Source organism: Hippoglossus hippoglossus, chromosome 7 (genome assembly GCF_009819705.1).
Source record: "Hippoglossus hippoglossus isolate fHipHip1 chromosome 7, fHipHip1.pri, whole genome shotgun sequence".
Classification (NCBI taxonomy): Eukaryota; Metazoa; Chordata; class Actinopteri; order Pleuronectiformes; family Pleuronectidae; genus Hippoglossus; species Hippoglossus hippoglossus.
The window spans coordinates 340,705-368,227 of NC_047157.1; the positions used below are offsets into that span (position 1 = coordinate 340,705).

At 39.3% G+C, this 27,523-nt stretch overlaps 1 protein-coding gene across 1 annotated transcript in view; it reads right to left on the reverse strand.

The window, feature by feature from the left end:
* Positions 1–27,523, reverse strand: part of vps13d (vacuolar protein sorting 13 homolog D) — a 104,994-nt gene that overhangs the window by 18,329 nt on the left and 59,142 nt on the right. Inside the window, 24 exon segments of the mRNA XM_034590811.1 lie at positions 630–734; positions 1,275–1,445; positions 2,026–2,134; positions 2,264–2,421; positions 6,941–7,043; positions 7,132–7,367; positions 7,673–7,796; positions 8,744–8,919; positions 9,648–9,778; positions 11,345–11,487; positions 12,743–12,869; positions 12,992–13,183; positions 13,262–13,509; positions 13,594–13,810; positions 14,323–14,473; positions 15,625–15,672; positions 15,791–15,926; positions 16,402–16,554; positions 16,957–17,062; positions 22,325–22,447; positions 22,933–23,073; positions 24,238–24,327; positions 25,046–25,246; positions 25,330–25,404. Coding sequence (XP_034446702.1) covers positions 630–734; positions 1,275–1,445; positions 2,026–2,134; positions 2,264–2,421; positions 6,941–7,043; positions 7,132–7,367; positions 7,673–7,796; positions 8,744–8,919; positions 9,648–9,778; positions 11,345–11,487; positions 12,743–12,869; positions 12,992–13,183; positions 13,262–13,509; positions 13,594–13,810; positions 14,323–14,473; positions 15,625–15,672; positions 15,791–15,926; positions 16,402–16,554; positions 16,957–17,062; positions 22,325–22,447; positions 22,933–23,073; positions 24,238–24,327; positions 25,046–25,246; positions 25,330–25,404 — 3,464 coding nt within the window.

The window sequence follows — 27,523 nt, forward strand, 5'->3', positions numbered from 1 at the left end:
ACACCTTTCCACATTTTGAGGCAAAGATATCACATGTGCTAAACTGCTTTATTTTTGTTCATTAAAACCTACAACTCTTTAATAGTGCATGTGTATGTGTGATAGAATTATAAACAGAAAAATGATGAGCTGACTTCCTGTGTAATAATCTGGTGAAATCAAACGTTTCTCTGTTAATGATGTATACCAGATTTCATGGGAATGTGATCTCATTCACAAGGGTAAATTTTGCTTGCACTTGTGATTTTTTGAAAATGGCAAGAAAGTTTGGCCTCTTTGGAAAAGAAGAAATATTTGAGAATTGAGAAATGTCATAAGACTATTGGCCACACCATTTATGAGACAGTTGACAAACATTAATTTAATTGTTACAATGCCATTTTTCAGGAGTGTCATTTTAGTGCCTGAGTAGGGGTGGCATTTTCAACCTGCCAAGATGGAGTTTTGCTGTTAGCAAAGAAAAATAGGGTGGAATCATAATGACAACGAAAACAGTAGGATTCAAGTAGCAGTGCTTCTTGGGCCCCTAATGAGGAACCAAGATGGATTAATGTAAATTAAAAATAGGGAACAATTGGGGATTCATGAATGTGTCATGAATCCACAAATCTCTTCAAAATTACAGTTACCTCAAGCTCCTGCTCAGGCTCTTTCTTCTTCATATCCTCTTTGCTCCTCTCCTGTTCGGTGCTGGGTGAGCTGCGGATCATTCTCCTCTGGTTGAAGTCACTAATCTACAAACAGGCAAGTCAAACAAATGTCAGAGTAGAAAAGATCAGTTTCATAATTACTGCAAATGAAAAGTAGATATTTTATCATCAGACCTATTTCCAAATGTTATCAAAGCACCAAAGATCTTTCATATTCTTTAAGAACCTCTATTATTTGATATACAGTGTATGGTCACAAGAATTTTGTAGCAAAGCAAAACCAAAAATAGAACGCGTAATCAAATTGTGTATTGTACTGAAGTAGGGTAAATATGAACTAAACAGCAATTATTAATGCCTTTACTGCATTGTATTTTACTAAAATGTAATCCTTCACATAAGGCCAATTAGTGTTGCTCACTGCTAGGTGAAATAAAATAGGCCCATGTTCAATCACTCAGAGAAGAAAAATATTTAAGTTGAAAAGAATGATGAATACAATTAAACTAATGATGATCCTACTCCCCTGAAAAGAGGTTTCATGTCTTCTTGACTGATTTGAGGTTTGTTGGTGGGCTCAGGTTTATTTGCTGCAGACTGGATATGAATGGGTTTTTATCTCACCTGCAGGACACGAGTGGGTCCATCCGGCAGCACCTGGACGGACAGCACACCAGAACCGGGTCTCATCTTCTGGTTGATAAACTGTTGATCAGGGCCCGGCTCCAGCAGCCCAGAGTCTGGTCCCAGCACCACCTCTACCCCATCATACAAACCTGCCACACCACCCTTCACCTGAGGGGTACAAGTCCTTGAAATTTCAGTTTCAAGATTCAGTTTTTCTATTACAATTACATTTTTCTCTCTGCAGTCACCAAAGTGCTTGCTCATTAAGGGAACTGTTGGGCTTTTCTATAATTTAAAAGTCTTGACCTTAACATGTAAAGTGCCTTGAGATAATGTATGTTATGATTTGGCCCTATACAAATGAATTACATTAAAACTGACTTTATATCCTTCCACTGAAAGACTTACGTAAAGATTCTTAAACTGAGTTTTTTTTCCTGTGTGTGTGTGTGTGTGTGTGTGTATGTCTCTCTAAACCTGTCCATCAATTCAGTTTGCCAAAGGTGGACTGCAATCGCATATCTCAAGGGTCATTAAAGCAAATGGGATATATCTAACCACAATTTGGAGCCACGGCTAAGGCTATGAATACTTTAAGTGAGAGAATTTATATTTTTAATGAATTTGACTTTTCCATTTTGGGTTAGTAAATATGGTAAAAGCCAATTTTATGTATTTAAAATTGAATCTACAAAAAAGTGAAGGGATCTGCTTTCTAAAGTGACAGTGAAAAGCTGGGTGTATCCACCTGTACTACCAGCCGTGGAAGGCCACAGGTCAGCATGCCGGAGCTGAAGTACCACGTCTGGGTTGTGCTGCGGCGCGAGTCTGGCCTCCTTAGCATTAAAGGCTCAAAACTGTGAGAGAAAGACAGATGACAGATTTCCTCTCAGTATATGTCCCAGTATCCAAATTGATTGTTAATGACTTTTTAGAAAGTTACATATTAAGCTTATGGACTCTCTGCAGCTGCCGCCGGTACACACCTGTTGTCACTAACTGCTGCAAGCCCAGCGATGTCCAGTACTAAAGAGGAATCTAGTGGGCGTGGCTGGGCCGGCTTGCTCTGCGGTGGAGACGAGCCTTCATGACACAGCATACCAGTCCCAGTCATCCTCCATAGCTGGGAGCGCTTCCCCGGCTCCTGCACAACAATCATCAGACATGATGCTACACATTCATTTATTGACTTCCTATAAGTGTTTATACACTGCAATTTATAAGGATTTTCATTATTTTACTTTCATTAACGTTTCACCACAATATAAGTTATTTAAATAATCATCTTTGAAAAAATTCATATTTTAGTCTACAAAACTCAGTCACTTTGTCCAACCAACAGTAAGATATTAAGTTTACAATCATATGAAGCAGAGATATCTTGTATGGACGGCTGTGGCTGAGGGATAGAGCGGTCGTCCTCCAACCAGGACGGCAGTTTGATCCCCAGTCTTCCCCATCTGCATGCCGAAGTGTCCTTGGGCAAGATGCTGAACCCCGAATTAACCCTCATAGAACAAAAGAGTGCTGCTAATAGATGCACTGTATGAATGTGTGTGTGAATTGCAAAACTGTACTCTAAAGCGATTTAAAGCAGAGAATATTGGGCATTTTTGCTTGATTTTGACAATAAATTAATAATTTTATTAAATTGTTGATCATAGCAATTGACAACAATGAATAAAATCATGATACTTTTGAATGTGTCAGACAAATCTGAATTTGAACTTGTATCACAGCATCTTCATTTGCAAATCATCAAATTCAGACAAGAGACAAGCAAGCAGAGGTGGCTGGCCAATAGGGGGCGATAGGGCGCTGCCCTCCAAAAGAAAAAAAGGAAAAAGATGATAGTGTTAAATTTAGTTAATTAACATTATAATCGTCAATATGATTTTTAAAATGTAATAAATTATACAAATTCTCAAGACAGTTTGTCCTGCCTGCTGCCTCTGAATATCATAGTCCAATCAGCTGCAGCATCAATCCCTGTTCAAGAGTATGGGGCGACTTTAGCCTGGTTGAAAATCGCCCACACTCGCTCTCATAACCTTTCATTGTAAGAAGTTTTTTTTCAAACTGCAGTCACTGCAATGCAATCTCTATGGCTTACAGGAGGGCACGCACTAACGTGCTTTTGTCATACGTAAGCTGTTGCATTTGCACCTTGGTGATCCAATCACGCAGTGCCTATCATCTTGCCACTCGAAAGGGGCAGCGTTGTGCATATTTTTTGTGAACTGAACGTATCAGTTTACATATGATGAACGTGAACCACGTTCACTCTCGCTGGAGTGAATGTCGCTCACGTTCACGTTCATTTATAAAATCATCATCGTATCAGGCCATCATGTGAAATACCAGATGCGAGCGAAAATTTGTCTGTGTGTGCTCCTAGACAGCACAAACACACAGGCACACTCACTCAGAGCATTACACAGTGAGATCAGAGGAGCGTTAACGTGAAGCAGCTGGTAAGTGACTTTGTTGAAGAACAGTGGAAACAAACAGTGAAAATACTGAGTTTCTTCTATATGGTCCACAGCTGCTCAATGATCAGAATGTTGGTTTGTACCAAGCTGGAGTTTCTATGTCCTCCTCCACTCTCCTGTAGACCTGCTCTCACTTTAACTAATAAACACTCATCAGTTTTCAGGACTTGGGGTCTCATTTATAAAACAGTGCGTGGTATTCATACTAAAAGTGTACGTGCGCACAAAAGCCGGAAATGGCGTACGCAAAAGAAAATTCAGATTTATAAAACCGTGCGCACGCACACCTGAACACAATGTTCACTTTATAAATCACAGTCCACCTGGAAACGTTCGTACTTGGATCTGCCTCATACTCCGTCCTCCACACGCCCCCTTTCAACCATAAATGATCAATGCAAAGCACGTCATGAATATTAAATTATGCTGCTGACCAATGGGTTTCCATGTTGAGTCATGACAGAGTCACGGCATCATCATCAACATTTTCTGACACTGACATCGAGGTGTTTGTTAGTGAGGTGGAGGTGAAGAGCGATTTTATGGGACAGCAGTGATGTCACTAATAAAGAAATTACACTGATACTCTGCTGCTGCTGCTGTGGATAATACAGTGTGTGAGTACGATAGAAAGAACCGAGCCTGAAATAAAAAAAGATCTAATTCAAAGGTGGAGGCAAAAAAAAAAAAAACACCCTCTCAGAATTTGAGGGAACTTGTTGTATTGTCTGTTCGTATTTGAATCATCCAAAACTTCAGGATTATTAAATTCAGAGACAGCTGTGATGTCCTCAATCTATAGAATTTAACAGAATTATTATTATTATATGCTCGTGTTTGTACTGGGATGGTTTGGTTCTGTCGGTCGATCTGTGTGATGCTGGACTCAGTTCAGCACAAAGATCACAGATCACAGATCAATAGAATCTATATTAGCTGATCAGACACCGCTGAACCCTCGTTTCCTCCTCATCCTTCCATTCGCGTGCATCCAACACGCAGAATCACGCACCAGTGTCACGGCAGTATTTATTTATTTAGAGCAGAACGATTACTTTACATCAGTGGATCCTAACCTCCACTCTGGAATATTATTTGGAAAGTGAATAGTTTTTCTTCATTTCTTGTAAGTGATCTCCAGTGTGCTCTGTGTGCTCTGTGCGTCTGATGGCACAGTCACGTTCACTGCAGTGATTTGATGATACACGCACAGTGTTAGAAGATATTAAAAACTGTTAATGACTCGGCTCTGTAACTCCACTGTTTAATAGAATCTGAATGTAATTTGCTGTAAATTGTTTTATATATTTTTCAATTAAAAGGTTCGTGTGGAACAGTTATGTTGCGCGAGCACAAGTAAAGCTGTTGGTTTTAATGTAAATGATGAAGAGGATCAATAATCTGGCTTCAGTTCACCACCTCACATCTGCATCGCCACTTTCACATCTCCAAAACGTTCGTACGCATGGGTCAGAGTTTGCGTGGAAATGCGCAAAGTTTATAAATCCCAACATTTGCGTGAGAAATGGTGTCCGTACGTTTCAGGCCCCGTTTTGTGCATACGCAACGGTTATAAATGAGACCCCTGATCAGAACATGAAGTTTACTTAGTGTTTGTTTGATTTGCTCCAGAGTTTATGAGACTGCATTGAAACATCATGAAAAATCATTGTCAACATTTTTGCTCAGTACAACACGAGACGTGACGTGAGCAACAACTCTACAAGAGCAAGATACATACATTTAACTTAATATGATATTAACATTTATTAATTTATTTTGATGTTTTTATCCTAAGCAACATAGAACTAGGGGCTTCAGTACAGTAGGAGAACTTGAAGTAAGTACAAAGAGGTAAATCTGCTCAACAGAATAAATTGTAGGGGATGGGTACAGAGGTGCACCTAAAATAAGTGCTAGTTTGGCATATAAGGGAGTTAGAGGTGTTATAAGAAGAGGTGCTAAAAGAGATGAGTCGTCAAAAGATCCTTGAAGATTGAGAGGGACACCTTTGCTCTGACAGCATCTGGGAGCTCATTCCACCATATTTTGTGTCAGCTGATATCCTCCTGCCTTGAGCTGCGTTCACGGTCGTGCACGCATACCACACAACTTAGAGCTTCTATGCTCTCGACCAAGGGGCACGTGACAACATCTGCTATATTCAGCATTTACTGCAGTTATGCAACCGGGAGTAGCGATGCTACCGGAAGTAGCGACGCTACCACGCACCCCACGCGCACCCTTGGGCGACAGCTTGTGTTCAGTGTGTGAGCGCGAATGTGAACGTGGCTCTGGAGTAAGATATCAGAGGACATTTAGGCTAAAAACGTGGTGTAAATGACTCAGTTTCGAGTCGAATTTGAATGTTGGGCTAATGGACACTTGGATAACACCACAGTAGCAGTATGGAAGCATTTTCTGTTTGAAGACGTGGTCGCCTGTTACTTCAATTGTATTGGACAATTCTTTTAAGACCTTTCCCATATTTGTGGACCATGGGGAAGTCAAGATACAGAAGGTATGAATCTGAACCAATTTGTACCAACTATATACCTTCACTGCCATCTAGGGACCTGGGTCATGGGGGATACAATAACAAAAAAAGACAATATGCGACTGCACGCTTTCAAACTTGGAATATTCAGCCGGCTAAATGTTATTGTTCGTCAAATACAAATTTCTTCACTCATTGTAACTGCCCCTAGAGAGATATCTGACCCCTGGGTGTAAAGACAGAGATCCAATGGGAGTACATGCTTCGCACTTTTTGCTCTTCTGTCTTCATTTGAACTTTGTTGTGTGTTAGTGTGCTTTGTCTATGTGTTATTTATTCTTTTAGTCTATTAGTCATTGTGATTTTTTCATCCCTAATATAATTTTACGAGCCAAACTGAAAACAACAGCCCTCCCGAGCTGCTTCTCTATTACTTTTATCCAAACAACTATGACTACTTTTGAGATTTTGTGTCGCTCGCCCAGTTTTTCTTAAAGTTTGCGAGTATAAGTCCTTATCTAGTCGGAGCCTTGTCCAATAACTTGCCCTTGTTTCATAATGAGTGCAAATTCATCGTAACCCTACATGGAGATGGTTGGGGTCAGAAATAATCCAACTTAAACAGCGAATGGTATGAAGAATCGCTACCACACTTTTAAAACTTAAAACAGTACCTTCTTTTTCAGGATGACCCTTTGAGTCTTGGTGTCTATATCAAGTACTAGTTCAGCACAGCTCACCAGCTGCTTATTCCCAACTGGTCTTCTCTCAACATTCCTGCAAGAAGAGAATGATGCTGATTACTGTCATGACTTTAACTTGTCTAAATGATATAAAATCATGAACTTGTGACATTAGTCCTCACTTTGTGAATGTGTATGTGGCTGCAATGTAGATGAAGTTCTCATAGTAAAGTTTGTTGTATTCTCTGAAGTAGTTCATGTCAGCTGTGACCTCTGATGATCCAGCTCCCTTCACAGTCAGTGTGAGGTAGGGCGGCAATGTGGGTTCATCACAGGCATAATCCAGCTCCGCGCCTGCCTTCACCTCAGTGTACAGTCGGATGTCAGCCACACCATGCTGCCAGAACTGTATAGGCACCTTAAGGAATAGAAACAATATAATCTATTATATGTATTCTATTTTACATCTGGATGCCCAATCAAATAATTAAGCCCAATTCGAATGGCCAGGAATGTGGAGAGGCAGGTTTTAACTTTGGCTTCCTTTTTTTAATGCCTTTGATGAGAGGCTGTCTGAAAGTGATGATTAATCACATTCAGTTTTAAGAGAGAGATCAGGGAGTCCAGTAACTGATTCAGGCACAGGTCTCCTTTTTTTCTAGAGTCATGATACGACCGCTTAATAACAGTCATGTTACTGAAGCTTTCTTCATAGTGGCTTACCTCAGAGATGTTGTCAATGCGGAAGGGTGGAGGCAGCTGGTCAGTGTCAGTGAAGGAGATCTGGTAAGTGGCTCCCTTCAGGGTGATCTCTGTCCGCAGGAAGAAACACTTCCCCAGTGTGTCCCTGTTCAAACCAGAAACCACTTAAAATACTTTGCTCACACACTGTATCTCAGTTACTATGCACTTCAAATTAGGGCTGCACAATATTAGGAAAACTTGCGATATGCGATAACATTGTTGAATATTGCAATGACGACATGTTTTGGGATTAATAAACAAATGCTTAAGTATACAATGTTATGGTCTTTCTGCTTTGGTTTAACCGCTAACATAGACCACATACAGTAAGTGGTTCTCAGCAGACAATGAAAAAAAATGAAAATCATTATTTCTATTCCAACAACATGGTTTTATTGAAATTAAAATTCAACTCCACCAAGTCCAGGGCAGACACCCAGGGAGCCATGCACAGTTCAACTAAGTCCTGTTACAGCGTTAGTGTGATGTAATTTCAAACAAATTACACATTAAATTAAACATTTAAACTGCAGCGAGTCAGAGACGTCAGCGCAGTCAGAGAGAGAGAAAGAGAAGGGAAATTTGGCAGAGCCGCTCGCAATTCTCTGTTCCCTCTCTATACTCTCTTTCCAAGAGTGATTCATTGACGGAAAAATTTGTCAATAATCTGAATATCTTTATTTTATATAATTGATTGACCAAATACATTGACATGCAGAGCGTGAATGCATGGCCCATTTATCGCAGTTCAAGCAGTCTTTTGCGATATGTATATAGAGCATCTTAATATCGCGATCCCGATAAATTTTCGATAGATAATGCAGTCCTATTCCAAATTGTGCAAATAGAGTTAAACTGCACAAGACAGTGTGGACAAAAAACAATAAATTACTATGCGGTTATGGTGGAATTGTGACCAGAGGACAATAGTGCAGTGGTGCAAAGTGCAAAGATGCTCGAACAAATATGGATAATTTACGTACAGGTTACTTATATACAAGAGTCCATGTATGAATAAATACCATTTGTTGTACTGTGTATATAGCTTACCTCATGTTGACATGGAAAGACTTTGGTTTGTTGACCTCAAAGCCTCCAGACCATGTGCAGTTGAGGGTGTCCATGAGGCGTACACACAGCAGCTGGTCGTAGTCATTGCGGGGCCAGTGGAAGACAACACTGGAGCCGGGCAGAGTGGAGATATAACCTTCTGGGTTGGCCGTACCCTTGGACAAAATTCTTCATTAATGACTGCTGCCACAAATATATATGTCTATATTTACCCACAGGAAATATTTTGACTTATTAAACAAAGGTATGCATATCAAATTATTAATGGCTGGATTCCATTTAGAATCCAGGTCCAAGACTATGTAGATGTGTATACAGGTTCACAGGCGTACACTTTTCACTGAATATAAGCATTATTCATTTACCAACAACGAGGAGCAAAACTGAACGTTTATGACTAACAGGTCATGTGGATGTCCAATGAACAGTCCATTTATTTCTTGGCATTTTGCCTTTATTAAATTGGTCAAGGGGAGCACAGTGGTTAGCACTGTCACCTCACAGCAAGAATGTTCTTGTTTTAAATTCTGATTCAGCTGGGCCTCCCTTTGTCTGCTAGGGTTTTCTACAGTTACACCAGCATCCTCCCACACATGCAGATTGGGGTTCGGCTGATTCAAGACTCTAGGTTGACTGTAGGTGTGAGTGAGGAACATGGGAAGGGTTGTTTGTTTCTGTTTGTCCGTGTTTCTAGCCTCCTGCCCAATTTCAGCTAGGATTATAATATTCATAATGGATGAATGAAAAGGCAAGTCAAAATAAAGATGACTGAAAATTGTGAGGTATGAAACAAAAGTTCCTGGCATGAGCTGGAATGTTGTGATTGACCAGTAGGCTTGAGCAACAACCAGTGAACAGTTGATTTTTAAAGTTAATTCCTCACCTTTCCTCTCGCAAACTCTCTCTGAGCGAAGGCCAGTTTGTGTGTCGAGCGGTTGTCCAGCAGGTAGCGTGGGGCAAAAGTCACTATGTGAGTGTCCCTGTAGCGTCCTTTTCCTTTCCGCACACTGATTCCTGTGTTGATCAGTCACAATGAATGCCTGACAATCATTTTTGTCAATGTGAACGCAACAGAGATATTTTAGCTCTAAAAGTAAAGAATTTGAAAATGTCAAGTAACATGTATTCAAATGAGCTTTGGTCATCAGCTCAATTTAAACTGCATTTGTCAACAGCAATCGCTTCCAAAACCACTCCTGCACTGTGGGCTTATGCAGATGATGCTGTGCAGACTTCAGATATTGATTTTTGTAATCAGGTTACCACCACTCCTTCCTCAAGATTGTTGCCTTGTTGTCTGTGTAATGTCCACAAATGATCCGGTTAAGATGTCAGGGAGTTACTCAATGCACAGCACTATCCACTATTTACCATTACTTCTGCACCTACCACGCATGTGAAGAAAGACACAAGCCATTATGTGTCACGATCATTTTAGGTTTAATCTGCAGCGCAAAACCTAAATACCAGCAAACATCTGTGGCTCTGTTCGTTTCTGACTGCACAACATAATGTGATGTCAGTGAATCGGTTCACTAAGCATTCTGTAACTGTCTGGTGCGTTTCTTTAAATTACTTTTACTTTTTTTTAAAAATCCTTTATCCAGTTCTGCGGATATCCTCCTGAGTTCATGTCTGAAAACGGCTCATCTCTCCTCTCTATACTGCTGTGACACTGTCTAGAACAGGGGTCTTCAACATTTTTCAGGCCAAGGACCCCCAAACTGATGGAGAGATGGAGCAGGGACCCCCTACTATATATATTGTATAAAATTGTGTTTTATATTAAAATGGGCCTTGTGCCATGTATAAACATAGCTACCCTGTTATTGTGCATTTAATACTAAGCTATTCAAATAAGACACAGGTTCATATATTCATGTTTTTATTATTGTGTGTCGCTAAAAGATAACGTCTTTTGCCTCCATTTATCCGTTCGCTACAATATGTCGGATTCATGTTAATGTGTATTTAAAGACATTTAAATTTGTGGGAAAAAAATTGGTTGAAAAAAAAAATTTAAATTAAAAAAATATAAAAAATTGTCTCATCAACCAAACATTATGCGACCCCCCTGCAGTACCTCCGCGGACCCCCTGTTGAAGACCTCTGGTCTAGAGGCATTACTGTTGGAGGGTGGGTGTTTCATACAGAAGATAAGTTAACAGAGTTAACCCAGATTCATGACAAACTAACATCATCACTCAGGCTACAACTTTCGTTTTAGCTTCTCTTTAAAACATCTCTCTAACCACTGTGCTGGGATTATATAAAACATGTCTCCTATAGAGACTGTGGAAAACGAGGAGGAGACAAAGAATAAGAGCAAACTGCTGGTACTTATAGAAAGCTATGACAGACATTTCAGACTGATAATTTTAAGGCTGGAAGTGCTATGATATCTTAAATGGCCACCCTGCTTTGTAGCATCAGTTACCTTACCAGTTACCAGAGAGTAAAATAAGTTATCAGCTAAGTCAAAGTATCCTGTGGTCTGAGGATTGAGATCAGCACCAATACATCAGACACTAGTTCAGTTAGTGGTGTCAAATTGTACTGGTTGTGATTGTACCAACTTACCTATGTTGTAGATGAAGCCAGGCCGGTTTCCATGCTGTATAACCTTCACTGCCCTGACTCCACTCCCTCCGTCCAGGGAAAACCCCTGGCACCAGCCAGGAACTCCCTCAGGATGGATTCCTTTCCCAATCCTCATAGTACACCTGGCATAACAACAGAAGGGGAAAAAATAATATGCAAGAATAGATGAATAAAAAAAACAGGGGGGATGTCTGCTGCTGTCTGCTAATAACAGACATTTTGTGAAGTCCAGATGACAAAAATGAGTGATTTGGGGCCTCATTTATAAAACAGTGCGTAGGATTCATACTAAAAGTATATGTACGCACAAAAGCCGAAAATGACGTACACAAAAAAAGATTCAGATTTATAAAACCGTGCTTGCACACCCAATTTTCCTTTTATAAATCACACTCCACCTGGAAATGTGTGTCCCAGAATCTGCCTCATATTCCACCCTCTACACGCCCACATTCAACCATAAATGGTCAATGCAAAGCTCCTCATGAATATTAAATTATCCTGCTGACCAATGGGTTTTTACAGGGAATCATTGCATCAAGCGACGAGAAGAAGATTAAACTTTCTGACACCAACATCAAGGTGTTTGTTAGTGAGGTGAAGAAAGACAGATTGTCTGGTGGCCACGGCAGTGACGTGATTAATAAAGAAAATACACTGATACACTGCTGCTGCTGTTAATACAGTGAGTAAGAGTGAATATGAAAGAACAGTGCCTGAAATTTAAAAAAACATTTATTTCAAAGGTGGAAGCAAAAGCATTAATCGCTTCATAGTGTCAGAATGTGAGGGAACTTGTTTTATCTCCTGAATGTATTTTAAATCCAAAAATCTGCAGGATTATTAAATTCAGAGACAGCTGTCACACTCCAATCTATAAAATGAAACAGAATTATGTTTTTTAAATGATTAAAACAAGCTTTACATAGAAAGGTAGATATTATACAATGTTAATCATACATCACACATACCTGTAGGTTAAAAAACCCAAAGAGCTGAGTATTTGTGTTTGTAATGGGATGGTTCGGTTTCATCGGTCAGTCTGTGTAATACTGGACTCAGTTCAGCACAAAGATCCAAGATCACAGAACAATAGAATCTATATCAGCTGATTCGTCATCGTCATGGGACAAAAAATACTTCTCATCCTTCCATTCTCCTTTATGAGTGAAGTGCATCCTTTACACAGCATGCAAGTGTCACCGCAATATTTATATATTTAGACCGATTACTTTACAGATCAGTGGGATCCTCGACTCCGGGGTATTAGTTGGAAATTGAAGTTGAGCACTGAGAAGTAGCGTACGCATCTTTCAGGCCCCGCTGTGCTTACACAATGGTTATAATTGAGGCCCCTGGTCTCTGGTACACACTTACATAGCAGGTTGCTCCTTGTCGGTGTAGCAGAATAGTAATGGGCTGAGGCTTCGGGCCAACTCATGCTCCTCAAACTGACCTGCTGCATCGGCTTTGCCATTGTCCTGACGGAAAATTAATGGCAGACCTGAGGGAGGAAAATTGCTTTCAAAATTGCTTTAGGGAATGATAACAGAGAACCTAAAACATAAAGCAATGACGAGAATTACAGTTTTCTCATGATATCTTAAATGACAAAGACAACATTACCTGTCTTGTTGATAAGCCAGTAGGGGGCAGAGATCAGGATCTTCAGTGCCCCCTGTGCCCGCAGGATGATGCGGATGGTGAGGCAAAGCAGGCGTTTGTTAGGGTCATACAGCCGCATTCGTACCACATAGTTTTGTGTCCCAGGAGGAATCAGCAGCTCTTTGCACATGGGGAAGTTCTCCAACAGGACTCCTGAAAGATACATCATTACCACTGGGAGAAAGAACAATGTTTGGTAAATAAACTCCATTGATTAACATTTGTCCTGACCAAGCTCCATATTCTGCGAGGTATCAGCTGCATGAAGTACAGCTTCTTTTCCTGGTTTCAATGAGCCTTTGATGGACGTTCCTTTGATGTAGTAGTTGAGGTCACATGGCAAAAGGTTGGCCAGCACCATGGTGGGCAGAAGGTAGATAGTGTGGCCTGGCTGTCGATAGATCTGCTTAGCACTGCCAGAAATTCTCTTGGCAGGCTGCTGGTCTGGGTAGTTCTCCTTTTTGATGACCACACAAAACCTGTAAAATACAGCAAAATTAGACGAATGGTACCACCTGTGAGGAAGACGACGGCAAACAACTTCGTTCAGCACCTATTTTTACCTGAAATTATGCTTGACGTTATCATTTAAGTCTGCTGACTGACACTCCCTCTTACTGCTGCTGATCTCCCCATGCCGCTCCACGCTGGTCCAGTGGATGGGAACCTTACAGAAGAATAGGCCCAGGCCTTTGGGCCGAGCCTGCAGCCGCCAGGATGTTAGGTGGAGGGGTACTGCTAAGGCCTGACTAGGCAGGATTGGAGGCAACACCACAGGTTCTAACAACACAGGGACACAATGGACTTCATTAAAATGACAAAACATGAAATATGATAAAACATAATAAAGCTAAATTAAATAAATAAAGGGATAAAAGAAGTATAATAAAGATAAAAAAGATACATAAATATTTGTTTGGGTAAAAAAAGTCAAATATTAATAAATACATGCAATATAACACATTTTCAAATAATAGTAAAAAAATAAATAATTAAGTTATATAAAACAAAATAAAACAAATTATTAATATAATGTTAAGTCTGTTGGATGAGGAGTTAGCAAGGTCCTGAGCCCAACACCTCAATTTGTTTTAATCTGCATTGGCTGTGATGACTACGATGATGTGGTGCTGTGACTTTGACATTGGGGTAACATCACAGAATGTTGAAGCCATTAGGCCACTTTTTAATAATAACGGTTACATTTTCAATGGACGAAAACATAGTACATGCTACCATCAGTAAATGCTACCGATATGAAATAGACACAATAAAATACAGCAGTCACTTACTGTCAGGAGCAGAGGGACTGTCGAGTCTGACCTCCATAGGAACATCCAGTTGGTTCTTTACCATGAGAGCAGAGCGTACAGTGATGACTTTCCTTGCACTGCCCTCCATTGTGATGGAGAAGACTACTCTGACCGGAGGCAGGGCCGAGAACTGAGGGGCATAAGAGATTCACATGCAAAGCAACAATTCACTTTGTATGCATATATACTGGTCTGCCTTGAAATTCTAAAGATAGTCAACCAGCTCTTTATTTTATGTTTTCCTGTTTTCTGATCTGCTCCTGTTTATATTCATGTTAATCCAAACATAAACACTTCCTCCATGTTTACCTGTTGTCTCAATACATTCAGTACAATGTCCCTTCAACAGTACTGTGTCCAGTGCAAAAACAACTTGTCAGAAGCAAATTTCGGCTAGCAGCACTTGTTTTTTCCAAAAATATAAATTTATATTTCACAAATTATTAAGTGAGTGAATATTCACAATTCACTAGCAGAGAATCCAGAGACTCTCACCTGGACATTTGCATTCACACATACAGCCCCTCCGGAGAAAGACTGGAGGATCTCTGGAGTTCATTGCATGTCTGAAACTAACTATATAATCTCCTTGTGAAGATGTTTCATATTTTCTAGTGCTGGCAAATGACAATTGTTGATTGATGATCAATGAACCGAAAAATAATTTCGATAATCAAGTGGGCTTTTTTTGTAAATATTTTTTACAGAATCTGCTTATTTGATGATCTAACCAGCAGTTCTTGGTCTGTGTGTGCATTCTTATGAATTGTGATTAGAATTTTTCCTATAATCTGATGTTTTATACTAAACATGAGAACAATTTAATAAAAATCTGCGCATTACTCGATAATGACAATACTCTTAATCTGTCTCTACTATTAAAGGATTTTAATTTGAAACATCTGCAGGAAAGGTTCTTACACTCACAACACAATACAAACTATAGGAAGGAGGAACATACTTTGAACTCTCATGAGTCTGCAGTTGAAATGTATATTAATTCCGTCTCCATAGGGTGTTTTTACACTTTCCCTCATTTGTTCTGGCCACTATTTGAAAACCAGGTTTTATTTGAATTTATATGTTCTATAATTTAGCCGTTTTCAGTATCTTGAATTTTTACCTCATTTGAGGACAGAAAAACAAAGTTGTCTCACTATTTTTAATCCATCTAAACTGGTTTCAGAGTGAATAATGAGCATGACACTAACTCATGACTAAACTCTATTCTAAATACTTTCTCTCAATGACTTCTCACTGATCTAAAAATAAGATACTCACATAAACATGTGGGTGGATGATGTTGGTCCTGCTAATAGGACTGCCAACCTGTAGAAGAGTGGATGAGGATACAAAATGTTTAACATAAACTACAATTTGTTGGGTAACCTTTTAATATAGAACGATCAACAATAATTTTATTTTTGAGTTTATGGCTTATGCTCACTGTGCTGGAAGAATTGTTTCTATCTGGAGCAGCATAACGGAAAAAAACACCCACTTTGTCCACAGACACTGGCTTGATTTGCTCCCATCCACACACCCTCACCAGCAGCTGGTGCAGCTTTAGCTCATGAGTGTGTCTGCAGAGGCAGATGATAGAAAACAAACATTATTGATACAATACTTATAGTCATGTTCCACAGACCAAACACTGCATAGCTGGAAGCAAAAATCATTGAACATTTACTGAAAAACACATCTTTGATGTATTGCATAGATGATTAATGTTGATCTCCATTAAAGAAAATTGTAATTTTTTGTCGCTTTGATAAAGTTCTTTCCTCTCCTTGTGTTGGTCAGTTCAGTCATCACTAAACCAGTGTCATCAGTTGAACAAGTAAATCAAAACAAATACAGTATATTGAGGATATCAACTTTACTGACACAGAAAAGGTATATTTAATATTAAGTTTAATATTTTTGTAGAACCATCCATATCAACAACCATTCCCATGTCAGGTAACTGGTCAAGACAGGAATTAAGCTGCTTATCAGATCAGTATGAATGATGAACTAGTTTGATAAGTTATGCGAAAGGGTTAGGGTTAGGGGTACCTGTGGCGGAGTTTCTCTCGGGCTTCAAATTCAAAGGGAATCTCTTCCCCAGGCAGCACCTCCCTCCACTGGCTGATATTGTGAGTGTCATCAGTTCCTGGACCGTGGACATCTGAGATGGAATCTGCACTACTGCTGTGTGACAGTGCCACCCTGTGGAGGACATAAACATCCACTGACAACAAACTGAGAAGGCGAGAAGACTTTCACTTGTCAGAAATTGAACATTACTCCAACTTTCTCTCCTTGCCTTTATAAATGCAGTAGTTGTTACTTGTAAAAACATCATATTTCCAAGTTGGAGAACTGAAAATGTTTGATCTCAGGATGGTGTTTCATCAGGCGTCATAGATAAGTACAGCTGGGTGTCATTTGTGTAACAATGGAAATGTATGTGGTGCTTTCTGATATTGTTGCCTATTATTTTCATTGTAACAACTAGATAGAGCTTAAATATGATGGTTGCACATTGAGTCTAGTTCTAGAGGTGTCTTCCTGTCAATGAGGGAGGTTTTTCACTCCACAGTCACCAAACACAATTATAGTTACACCTGCCTTGTTGGGCTTGTGGTCAAAGTGGCAAACCACATGGTACAGCCTGTGTGGTTGCGCAAAGCATATGGCACGAATGGCTGCCTCCGTTTGGACATTTTGACATCTGCTGGAGACAGAAATGAAAACCAGATCATTGAGAAAAAATGCGTGCATTTACAATATATCATATTTACATTACATTCATGCTGCCATTCTCCTGTTCTACCATATCCCAAAGGTACTCGATTCACATCTGGGGAGGACACTACAATTAACTGAACTCACTGTCAAATTCATTAAACCAGTTTGAGACTTTTGGTGTGTAACATGGGACATTTATCCTGCGGGAAGTAGCCACAGTTACCTGTGGCTATAAAGAGATAAACATTGTTAGCAACAATACTCAGATAGACTGTGGCATTCAAACCATGACTGATTGGTATTAAGGGTCCCAAGTGTGTCAATAATGCATTTCCCACACTGTTGCACTACCACCACCAGCCTGGAATGATGAGAGGGCAGGTTAATCCATTGATTCATGCTGTGCCAACCCCACACTCTAAGCCTACCATGAGAATCATCAGCAGGAATCCAGATACGTTAGACCTGGCTAAATTTTTCAGTTTTCATCTGTTCAGTGTTGGAGAGTCTGTGTCCACTGCAGCCTCAGATGTCTGATCTTGGCTGATAGGAGTGGAACCTGATGTGGTCTCTGCCGTGTAGACCATCCACATCACAATACTGTACATGTTGTTCATTCATCAAAGTTACTCTAGCCTTTCTGTCTGCTCCAACTTCTGACTGTTCTTCTCTGACCTCTGAGCTGCTCACTGCATACTTTTTTGTATTCTGAGTAAGAACCCTAGAGACTGTGAAGATCCCTTAAGATTTTCAGAAATATGGCGTGTCTGACACCAACAATCATGTCACAGTCATAGTCACTGAGATTATAAAATGGGACCTTAAACAAACTTGACAGGTGAATATACGTACATTTTATGCTTATTCTGACCCATGCATACAAACATTTTGAAGACGATAAAGGGGCAATGCGATCGTGATGTGGTGAATTCATTTGGAAAAGAAAAAAGTGCTTAGCAGTTTTTAATATCTCCTGACACTGTGCCTGTTTCACGAAGTACAACTTTAGTTTTTTATATAGTGTGTGTGTGAAATCACTAAAACGAATATTTCGAAATGACATCTGAAATTTCCACAAACACAGAATGCAAATGCTCCAAGATTTCCGAGCTCTATTTGTTACTGTACAGTAACTGAATATATCTTTATTTATTTCTACTTATGTCATTTTGTTGTCCCTCATTGTTAAAGACAGAGGATGTCACACCTTGTTAAGCACTATGAGATCAAATTGTATTTGTGAATATGGGCTATACAAATAAAATTGGATTGATGATTGATTGATTAATCAAAGGCCTACAATGTTTGCACAGTGGTGTATAATGATACTTTATTTTACTACTTCTTCTTCTTCTTTGTTCGGTTTATTGGCAGGTGGCAACCAACACCAATCTACTGTGGGCCCCGACAAAGGTCCCGATCGGACATGAGCCTAGGATATTGTGATTCATGGTCAGTCTTGAATCCTATGCTATAGGGTTGGTCCGCCAAATAATAGTAATACTGATATTAGTTGGAATTTGGCAGGAAAAATTTGAGCCTTTTGATTATCCTTACCACAAATCTATATCACCTCACAGCACTGCAACGTGTCTAAACACATGTGGGAGAACAGTTTATATAACTGAAGGAGAGCTTTGACACGGAGTGTGCTGGTGAAGGAGACATACTTGGTAACTAAACTCTAAACTGTACATCTGGGGTGATTGGGCTGCTTGAAGCAGGTCAAGCTGTCTGTGGTCCTAGTTCTAGGGTTAGCAACAGGAGCACCTGACATCAGAGAAGCAGATGAAACAATAGAGACACATGCAGAGGGAACACATAAGAGGTGTCATCATCCTCATTTACTACTCTGTGCTGGCAATCAGCTGCAAATCAATACCTATATAAATAGTGCAAGTCTCCTCCTGGTTATATTTGTTCAGCATAGCAACCAACAAGTCTAGTCATTTCCTATTCAGCTACAAGACCAGAAGAACTTGGTTGATGAGCCTGAGGTTTTCTGATTAGTTTAATTAATTGATTGTACTTATGTCATTACCACTTCTTAGTAAATTTTAAGAATAAAGAAAACAATATAAATGCTAGAGCAAAGCATCTTTAACCTCATGTTATGTCGAACAAAACAGGACAGGCCATCAGTCAAGCCACTTCATGGATAACTGGTCCGCCAAGAGGTTCTGTTGTTAGTTAGATGGATTACGTAAAACTACAGGACCAATTAACAGTTTCAAACAGATTTTCGACAAATCCGTTGAGAAGCAACTCTGGTAATTGGCGACTAAGTCTTAAGAAGAGTCCAAACTGAAGCTGCTGGCTAAAGCTAAACGTAAATATATTAAGTATTGTAATTCATGTCGGCAGCAACAACTCCCTCTGCGTATGTCGAAGGTCACTAAAGTTAATGTGGAATTGGTGTTTGCATTTGCAAAATGGACCTCTACCGTATACGCTGGCTGTCGAGGTGGTGTCCTTCAAACGGTCTGCGCTTTGTAGAAAATTGGCAAACTTTTTGGAGGAAACCTGGTCTTGTGAGGAGAGACGGCATTCATCCCACTTGGGATGGAGCAGAATATAGCTCAGTTTATAAACCCAAAATGACAACCCAGAGTTGGGACCAGGATGCAGAGCTGCAGTCAAGATTCAAGATTCCTTAATTCTGTATTCCCTTTAGATCAGAGGCCGAGGAGGTGGAGTTGCTCTTATTTTTAACTCCAGTTTATCAATTACTCCTAAACCTAAACTAAACTATAACTCATTTGAAAGTCTTGTTCTTAGTCTGCCACACCCACCCAAGAAATCACAACAGCCAATCATATTTGCTGCAGTTTACTGTGCTCCTGGGGCTTATTCTGAATTTGTTACGGAATTCCCTGAGTTTTTAAATCAAGCCTTGTCCTAAAAACAGATAAAATTGTTATTGTGGGTGTTGTTTAATTATTGTTTAATCTTAATGTTGATAATAATAATGATCATTCATTTCAATATTAGACTAAATTAGTTTCAGTCAGTGTGTACACCAACCCACTCATTGTTGTAACCACACACTTGACCTTGTATTATCATATGGTGTCAAAATTGAACATCTAATAGTATTTCAACATAATCCAATTCTATCAGACCATAATTTAATAACCTTTGATTTCTTATTATCAGACTACATTCCATTTACGAAAAACTCCTTTTCCAGATGTCTACCTGATAGTGATGCAGCTAAATTTAAGGAAATAATTCCAGATACATTTAACTTAGAATCATCCCCCAATATAACAACAAAACATTCTTTTTAAACCCTAGTTCCACGGAGATTGACCATCTTGTCGATAGCAAAAAAGAGATCACATTTCTCCTGTATTAGCTTCACTACATTGGCTTCCTGTTAAATTTAGAATATAATTTAAAACTATCCTCCTCACAAGGCACTTAATAATATGGCACCATCATACCTTTAAAAGCTCATAGTACCATATCACCGATTTGAAAACTGCGCTCCCAGAATTCTTACTTGTCGTCCCTAAAGTCTCTTTCAGCTATCAAGCTCCTCTCCGGTGGTATCATCTCCCAGTTTCAGTTCAGGAGGCAGACATCCTCTCTATGTTTAAGAGTAGGCTTATAACCTTCCTTTTTGATAAAGCTTATACTTAGAGCTGGTTCAGGTCTGTCTTGAACCAGTTCTTAGTTATGCTGCTATAGGTCTAGACCAGTGCTCACCAACCTTTTCGAGCCCAAGATCACATTTTAATTCCAAACGTAAGCCGAGATCTCCCATCCTGATATCTTCCAAAAAAAACACTTAGGATGGTCATTTTTATAATTTTTTGTAATTTCTGTTAAAGGCTCAATGTACAAGCATAAATATACACAAAGAAAGGCAGTTATGCAACTTTATCTGTTCAATGCACAATATTTAGCTTCTCAGTTCAACAATATGTTCTGCAGAGTTCTGCTACTGCAGCACAATGTTTTTTACAAAGGCTTTGCCCTGAATATGGCCATAAATGTGACTATTTCCTTGTATAAAAGTGTATGTAGTCCTGTACACTCAAAGAAATACAAGTACTATACAGTACGTTCATCGAAATATTTCACAATAAACCCCCCTTTTTCTTTATACAAAAGAATGGATTCGGTCAACAGAAAAGCTGAAGATCCAAGCCCACTGGTTACTGCTGAAGATGCAAATCTGTGAGAATATAACAAATACGTAGTTTCAACAAATTGTAGATTAAACATTAAAACCATTTGTTGTCCAGGAAGAATACCATTGGTTGCTTATACAACATAACTGTTCCATAAGAACCTTCAATTGTAAATGAAGCGATGTAAAAAGCGTTTAGTCATCTATAATATCTTCTAACACTGTGCCTCTCACCAAGAACAGCTTATATAGTGTGTGTGTAAAATCGCTGCAGTGAGTGCAAAGAGTATACTGGAGATCACTTGAAAATGAAATAAACTTCAAACATCCATTTCGAAATGAGGATTGGAGGTTAGGATACCACTGATCTGAAAAGTTATCAGTCTGATTGCTGTAAACATAAATACTGCAGTAACACTAATGTGTAAAGCTGCGTTCTTTCTCCATGACAATGACTGACTCATATGAACCAGATCCACTTACGCACGTTTCCAGGTGGACTATGATTATTAAAGGGATCGTTCAGGTGAGCGTGCTTTCAGGATGAATCCTACGCACTGTTTTATAAATGAGGCCTCTGATTTTCTGCATTAGGTGTCTTAAAAGTACAACAATACAATGATTAGTGTGTTGTTACGTCAAACAGAATGTGGTTGATCACAATTGTTAAATAGATGATGACGACCATATTTATAACAAATTTATTTAAAAATGCAGATAATGGAAGTGTATAGTTACTTTTTCTTCCCACTGAATATCTGGCTTAGATACATACGCAACACTTGTTTGAAAGAGACATGATTGTTGGTTTAGGTCTGCACATGGCATTTGATGAAGAGTAAAGGGGAATACTGAATTTCTTATTTATGCTGGCAACAATGTCTTTGTGATCTTTGGTAGTTGGTTTATACACACATAATGAAACTCACATTATACTCTCTTTAATCTAAGTGATATTGACGATTGTGTTGCCACATAAATATGTTAGTTCTACCTAATATTGGTATTTTCAATAGCAAAAAATAAACAACAAATAAATAGGATATATACCTGCATAAAGATACTACAAGAGACCTTAATATTTGATAAAGTATTTTTTTGGACACTCACTCTGTCCGAAGCTGGGCGGGTCAACTGAGGATCCCATCCAGGGCATGGGGGAGGACTGGGTGCTCTGTTCCTCCACGCTACAGTAGTCAGCTATCCAGGAGCTCTTGGTGGTGTTGTATTGATCTGAGAGGACCACATAAAGACATGTTCATAATTACATGTCATAATTGTTCCTGTAAACCAGTACCAAGTGGTACAGAGTGATCTGATTGAACACAAACAGAAAACTTTGGATTTTAGAATTTCTTGATATTCATAAAATTATAATATAAGAGATTAGTTCATGCTCCTATAGGAGGTGGTAATGCAGCTAAAAGCCGCTTTCCACCTCTATTAAACAAAAGAAGAGTGCACAGTGAGATTAGATGCTACTGTGCAAACCAAGAGAAAGCAAACATACAGACACCAAAAAGTTTTGTGTGGATGAGATGCAGCGCAAACCGCCAGAGAAAGCCAGCAAATCATCTCACCACAACTATTAGAGAGCTTTGTCTCTCTCAGTACACAAGTGTATTATTTTTTTTATAATGTTCTGGTCAGCGAATATCAAGTAGTACTTTAAAAAATATAATTGATGTGCTAAGAAGCATGTTCAAGCCTCAACTCACCCAACAGCACTGAGGTGATATTGATGTCCAGTCTCTGCTTGGCTCGAATCCCCATCTTGAGACGTGGTGGGTGAAGGCGGCCAGCGGCCTGCTGCTGCCAGGACAGGAAGCAGGGCCAGGGCTCGATGAAGGGCTCCCAGCCTGACATACGCACACACACACACACACACACACACACACACACACACACACACACACACACACCACACACACACACACAGTCACAGGTAACTTTTCTTTTCTGAAGACTAACCCTTACCTTTCGGATTTTTACCAATTGGGGACCATAAAACTGAGTGACTAATCCTGCTCTTTTAATCCCAAGAGGAATGAAGCCAGTTTCTTTGAATTGAACAGAAATGTCAGTCAGGGTGCATACCAAGGATATAGTGTTTCCACTTCTTTCTTCTCGTGTGTTGGGGATAATTGTTATGTTGACAAGCTTTTTGAGACTAAGTCTTTTCATTCAGTATTTGGGCTTTAAAAGATTTCATAGTGCCACAGATAAATGTACATTTTCTGACACCCTTTACACTCCCATATCAGCAAACTCCCCGCTCCATGTTTGATGCTCAGCTCTGAGCATCACTGTAGCGGTCTGAACAACACACCATAGCAAACATGATGGACACATCTGATCCAAACTAATCTGATCAAATAATGTGCTGCCAGTATTCAACACAAAATCTTGTATCTTTGTGCACTTTTGAGATCAATGGTATTCTTCCTGGACACTATCCATAGAGCTTGACTATCCAAGAACCTATCTGATCCGTCACTGAGACAACCATTTCCCTCCTCAGTAACACTTACCCATTTGTTCACAATGCAAGGATGCGGTAATAGCAAATTGTGGGTTGCCAACATTTTTTTGAAGGCCACGGAACCTTCTATTATCGTAGGCTTCGCCAAAGTGATAATGGAAATACTATGCTGAAGCTTTCTGTGTACTTTGCTTCCTGATTGTTATTATGATGCAAGAGCTAAAATGGCTGTAGTGTTAATGACAAGTCAGGGTTATTAATCAACAAAAATATGTATGAATCAACCACCCGACCTGAAGCAGACCAACAAATCTGCAATAGGTCTCTCCCATCCGCGTGTGTATCTTTTTACAAAACGTTTAGTGTAGGAGTGGTCCTTCTTCCCCTTTAAATGAATCATCAGAATGGAGACTTCCCACATCTTTTTATCAGTTACTTATTTCTTTACTACATAAAGAAGGTAAAGACTCACTGACTCAAGTATCAATATGTGATCAAGATATTAAATAAATGTTCAAATACAGCAATTATATCTTATTACCTGACAACTCTCTGTTGTAGTAGTCTCCAGACAAAGTAAAGCTGGCTTTCCCTTCTTGTGTGGACCCAATGCGCTGCAGCACATAAAGCCCTGCAATCAAAAACAGTCTGATCATGGTCTGGCAGTCAGATATTTATTTAGTTCGTAAAATATATTATTTTAAGAACTAAAAAAATTATTATAATGCACACGACTCATAACTTTTTTACACTGCAGCGTTGTGTACCTTATCTGAATCAACTGTGCATTTCACACACGCATTTACTGTTTTGTTTTTTGTGCCTTTACAAAAAGTGACAGATATTTAGACAGGCATATTTATATATCGCTCTTCTCATCTTATCGACAAAGATTGATAAAGGTCACATTAATCCAATCGCACACACATTAATATAATGGTTCTGTACACAAATATTTTTTACAGACTGCTGACACAGCAGTCAATGGCAATTTAGGGTTAAGAGTCTTGGCCAAGAAAACTTGGGCATGTGGACTGGAGGAGCAAGGAGCGAGCCCGATCTTTAGGTTATTGGACGACCTGTTCTACCACCTGAGCCTTATCCACCCATAAGGCCCAAAATTATGGGAGACAGTCAGGGTTCAGTAAATGACCAAATACTGAGACACTGTTGTTGTGTGCTCTGTGGGTCTTAACCACTGGGGCACTGGCTTACTCCAGGTTTAAATAATCTGAACAAAATATGAGCAGCAATAAACAAAAATGTCACCTAAATGTTTCTTTCATCATTATTACAATAATCTTCATCATGTTGATAATGATTTTACATCTTGCATAACAGAGACCTACTTGAGAAGGTGAACTCAGCCAGTGGTATGTCACAGTCCAGACAGTCATCGATGAAACAGATGCAGACACTCTCAGCCTTTACCTCTACTCCAGACAGAGGAGCTGAGTGGCTGCTGATGCCAGATTCACCTCTAGCTCTGGGACGGCCTGCCATATACTCAGCATTCTCCAGGAGCCACGTAGCTGCCTGATCCAGCTGGCCTGAGGGACACAGGATTTTGTCTTTACATAGGTTTTCAGTTAATTATAATCAAGACATTTAAACTGTTAAAGGTAAAACTCACCTTTGCAGTGGATCAGTGCTCTTTTGCAGTCCTCTTTCCTGAAGCCAAGGTCTTGTAAATGGGTCAGCTGGCCCTCTTGGGAGACAAAACACAACCTCATAAATACTCAAGCCTGACAACAGTAAATTCCAGTAGAATGATAGTATGTGATCACTACATTGAAGCATTATTTAACAATAAACAATAAAAAAATTTAAATTAAGATTAATCACCATTTCTAAATGCCCGAAAAATCACTATTTTCTATATATATTGTTGTGGGAACAGAAAGATAATGACAGAAGGCAGATTTATACGTTTAACATTAGTTACCACTTAGGACAAGTCCAAATGATAGTTATTAAGATTGAAAAATAAAATAAAATCAAACTAAAACAAACCACACCATAATTAAATGGGGCTGTGTCTTTGCTATGCCTCTAAGCAAACATAGGAGGATGTTATTTATAACATTTTTTATTTTTTTTATCAAACTCAAAGATAACCTTTATCCTCAACAATTTTTTTTAGCAAATATAGGGATGGTTGAATAAAAACTGTTTTCTTTTCTAAATCAAACAAACAACCAAACCTTTACACAATTAAATGTGAAATATGAATCTGAGCCCATCTGTAGAAGCAGTGTTGTGCCAGTTCACACTTAAAAAGAACGAGTTCCAAGTTCACTTCATGCAGATGAAAATAAACTAGTTCACATTCATAGTTCATTTTTTATTGGGATGATTTAGGTGACAAATGTATGGTCATGTCGCTCCACTCATTTTAACACTGAGTCCTGACTGTGAGCGTCACGTCTCGTGTTGCTCTGAGCACAAAATGTTGAAGAGTCATTTTCATTTTCAAATGCAGCCTCATAAACTCTGGAGCGAATCAAACAACACTACGTTATTTGATGTACTGATAACTAGTGATGAGTGTTTATTAGTTCAAGTGAGAGCAGAGTAGAGAAGGACACAGAAACTCCAGCTCGGTACAAACCAACTGCAGCTTCTGCTCTGATCGCTGAGCAGCTGAGACCAGAGAAACTCTGTGTTTCACTGTTCTTCTACAAGTCACTGACCGGCTGCTTCACGAGAACGAGCTCTGATCTCACTGCGTGTGTCGCTCTGAGCGAGTCATTCTGCGAATGCGTTAATGCATTAAAAAAATTAACGCGTTAATTCCCACAAATTAATCATCCCGCAATAACGCAACAGGACAAGACATGTAATTCAATATAAAGTCAATGTATTTATTCATTCATGGCTAAGGTACATAGTGCTGGAGGGACGAAGGTTAACTCAACTATCAGATACCGCACAAAAATCCTACATGATGTATTACACTTTTTATCGCTCCCTGTGTGGGACTGGAGACCAAACCACACATTATATTACAATATAGCAAGTGTAGAATAGACCATGAAAATTAAAAATAAATCAAAGGATGATTGTCACAGAAGTGTGAGAACATGTTGCCAATCGGTGGTGTTATGACTATTCAAAATACTATTAAATGTTGGCATGTTAATTGTTTCAGGTTGGGATTCATACAGCTAGTGCAGTTTGGGGCAAATTGGACAATATATATATATAAAGGGAAAAACTCAATCTTACTGGTGGGATCCTGGTTTCGGACACTGGCTATTGCCGGCACGGATGCATTACTCATGATCAGCAGGATCAGTTTTATGTATCATTCATGAGGTGCTTTGCATTGACACATTTCCAGGAGGACAGTGATTTATAAAGGAAACATTGTCTTAAGGTGTGTGCATGTACATAGTTATATAAATCTGATTATTTTTGGGTGTAAGCTATCTTTTAGCTTTTTTGGGCATGCACAGTTTTAGCCCAATCCCATTTCACCCCTTGGCCGTACCCCTACCTCTACCCGTTGTTTTCAAGGGTTATCTTGCCCCTTGAAACAGAATCACAATGGGTAATGGTTAAAATCTTCCCTACGAATTGGGACAGCCCTTCAGAAGCCGTTACATCATCAGTAGTTGTCGCGAAAACCAGAAGCGTCATCAGAAGTCGTCGATGTAAACATACGAGACAAACGTTTTGCCGGGATGTCATTGTAATATCATTGTTGAGATCTTAAATAAACCAATGCTATTGTTGCAGTTACTAATGTGACAAACCTATAATATCCAAATAACATCTATGCTAATGCAGGTGAATCAATGACATTTGAAATTGAAAAGCTTGGC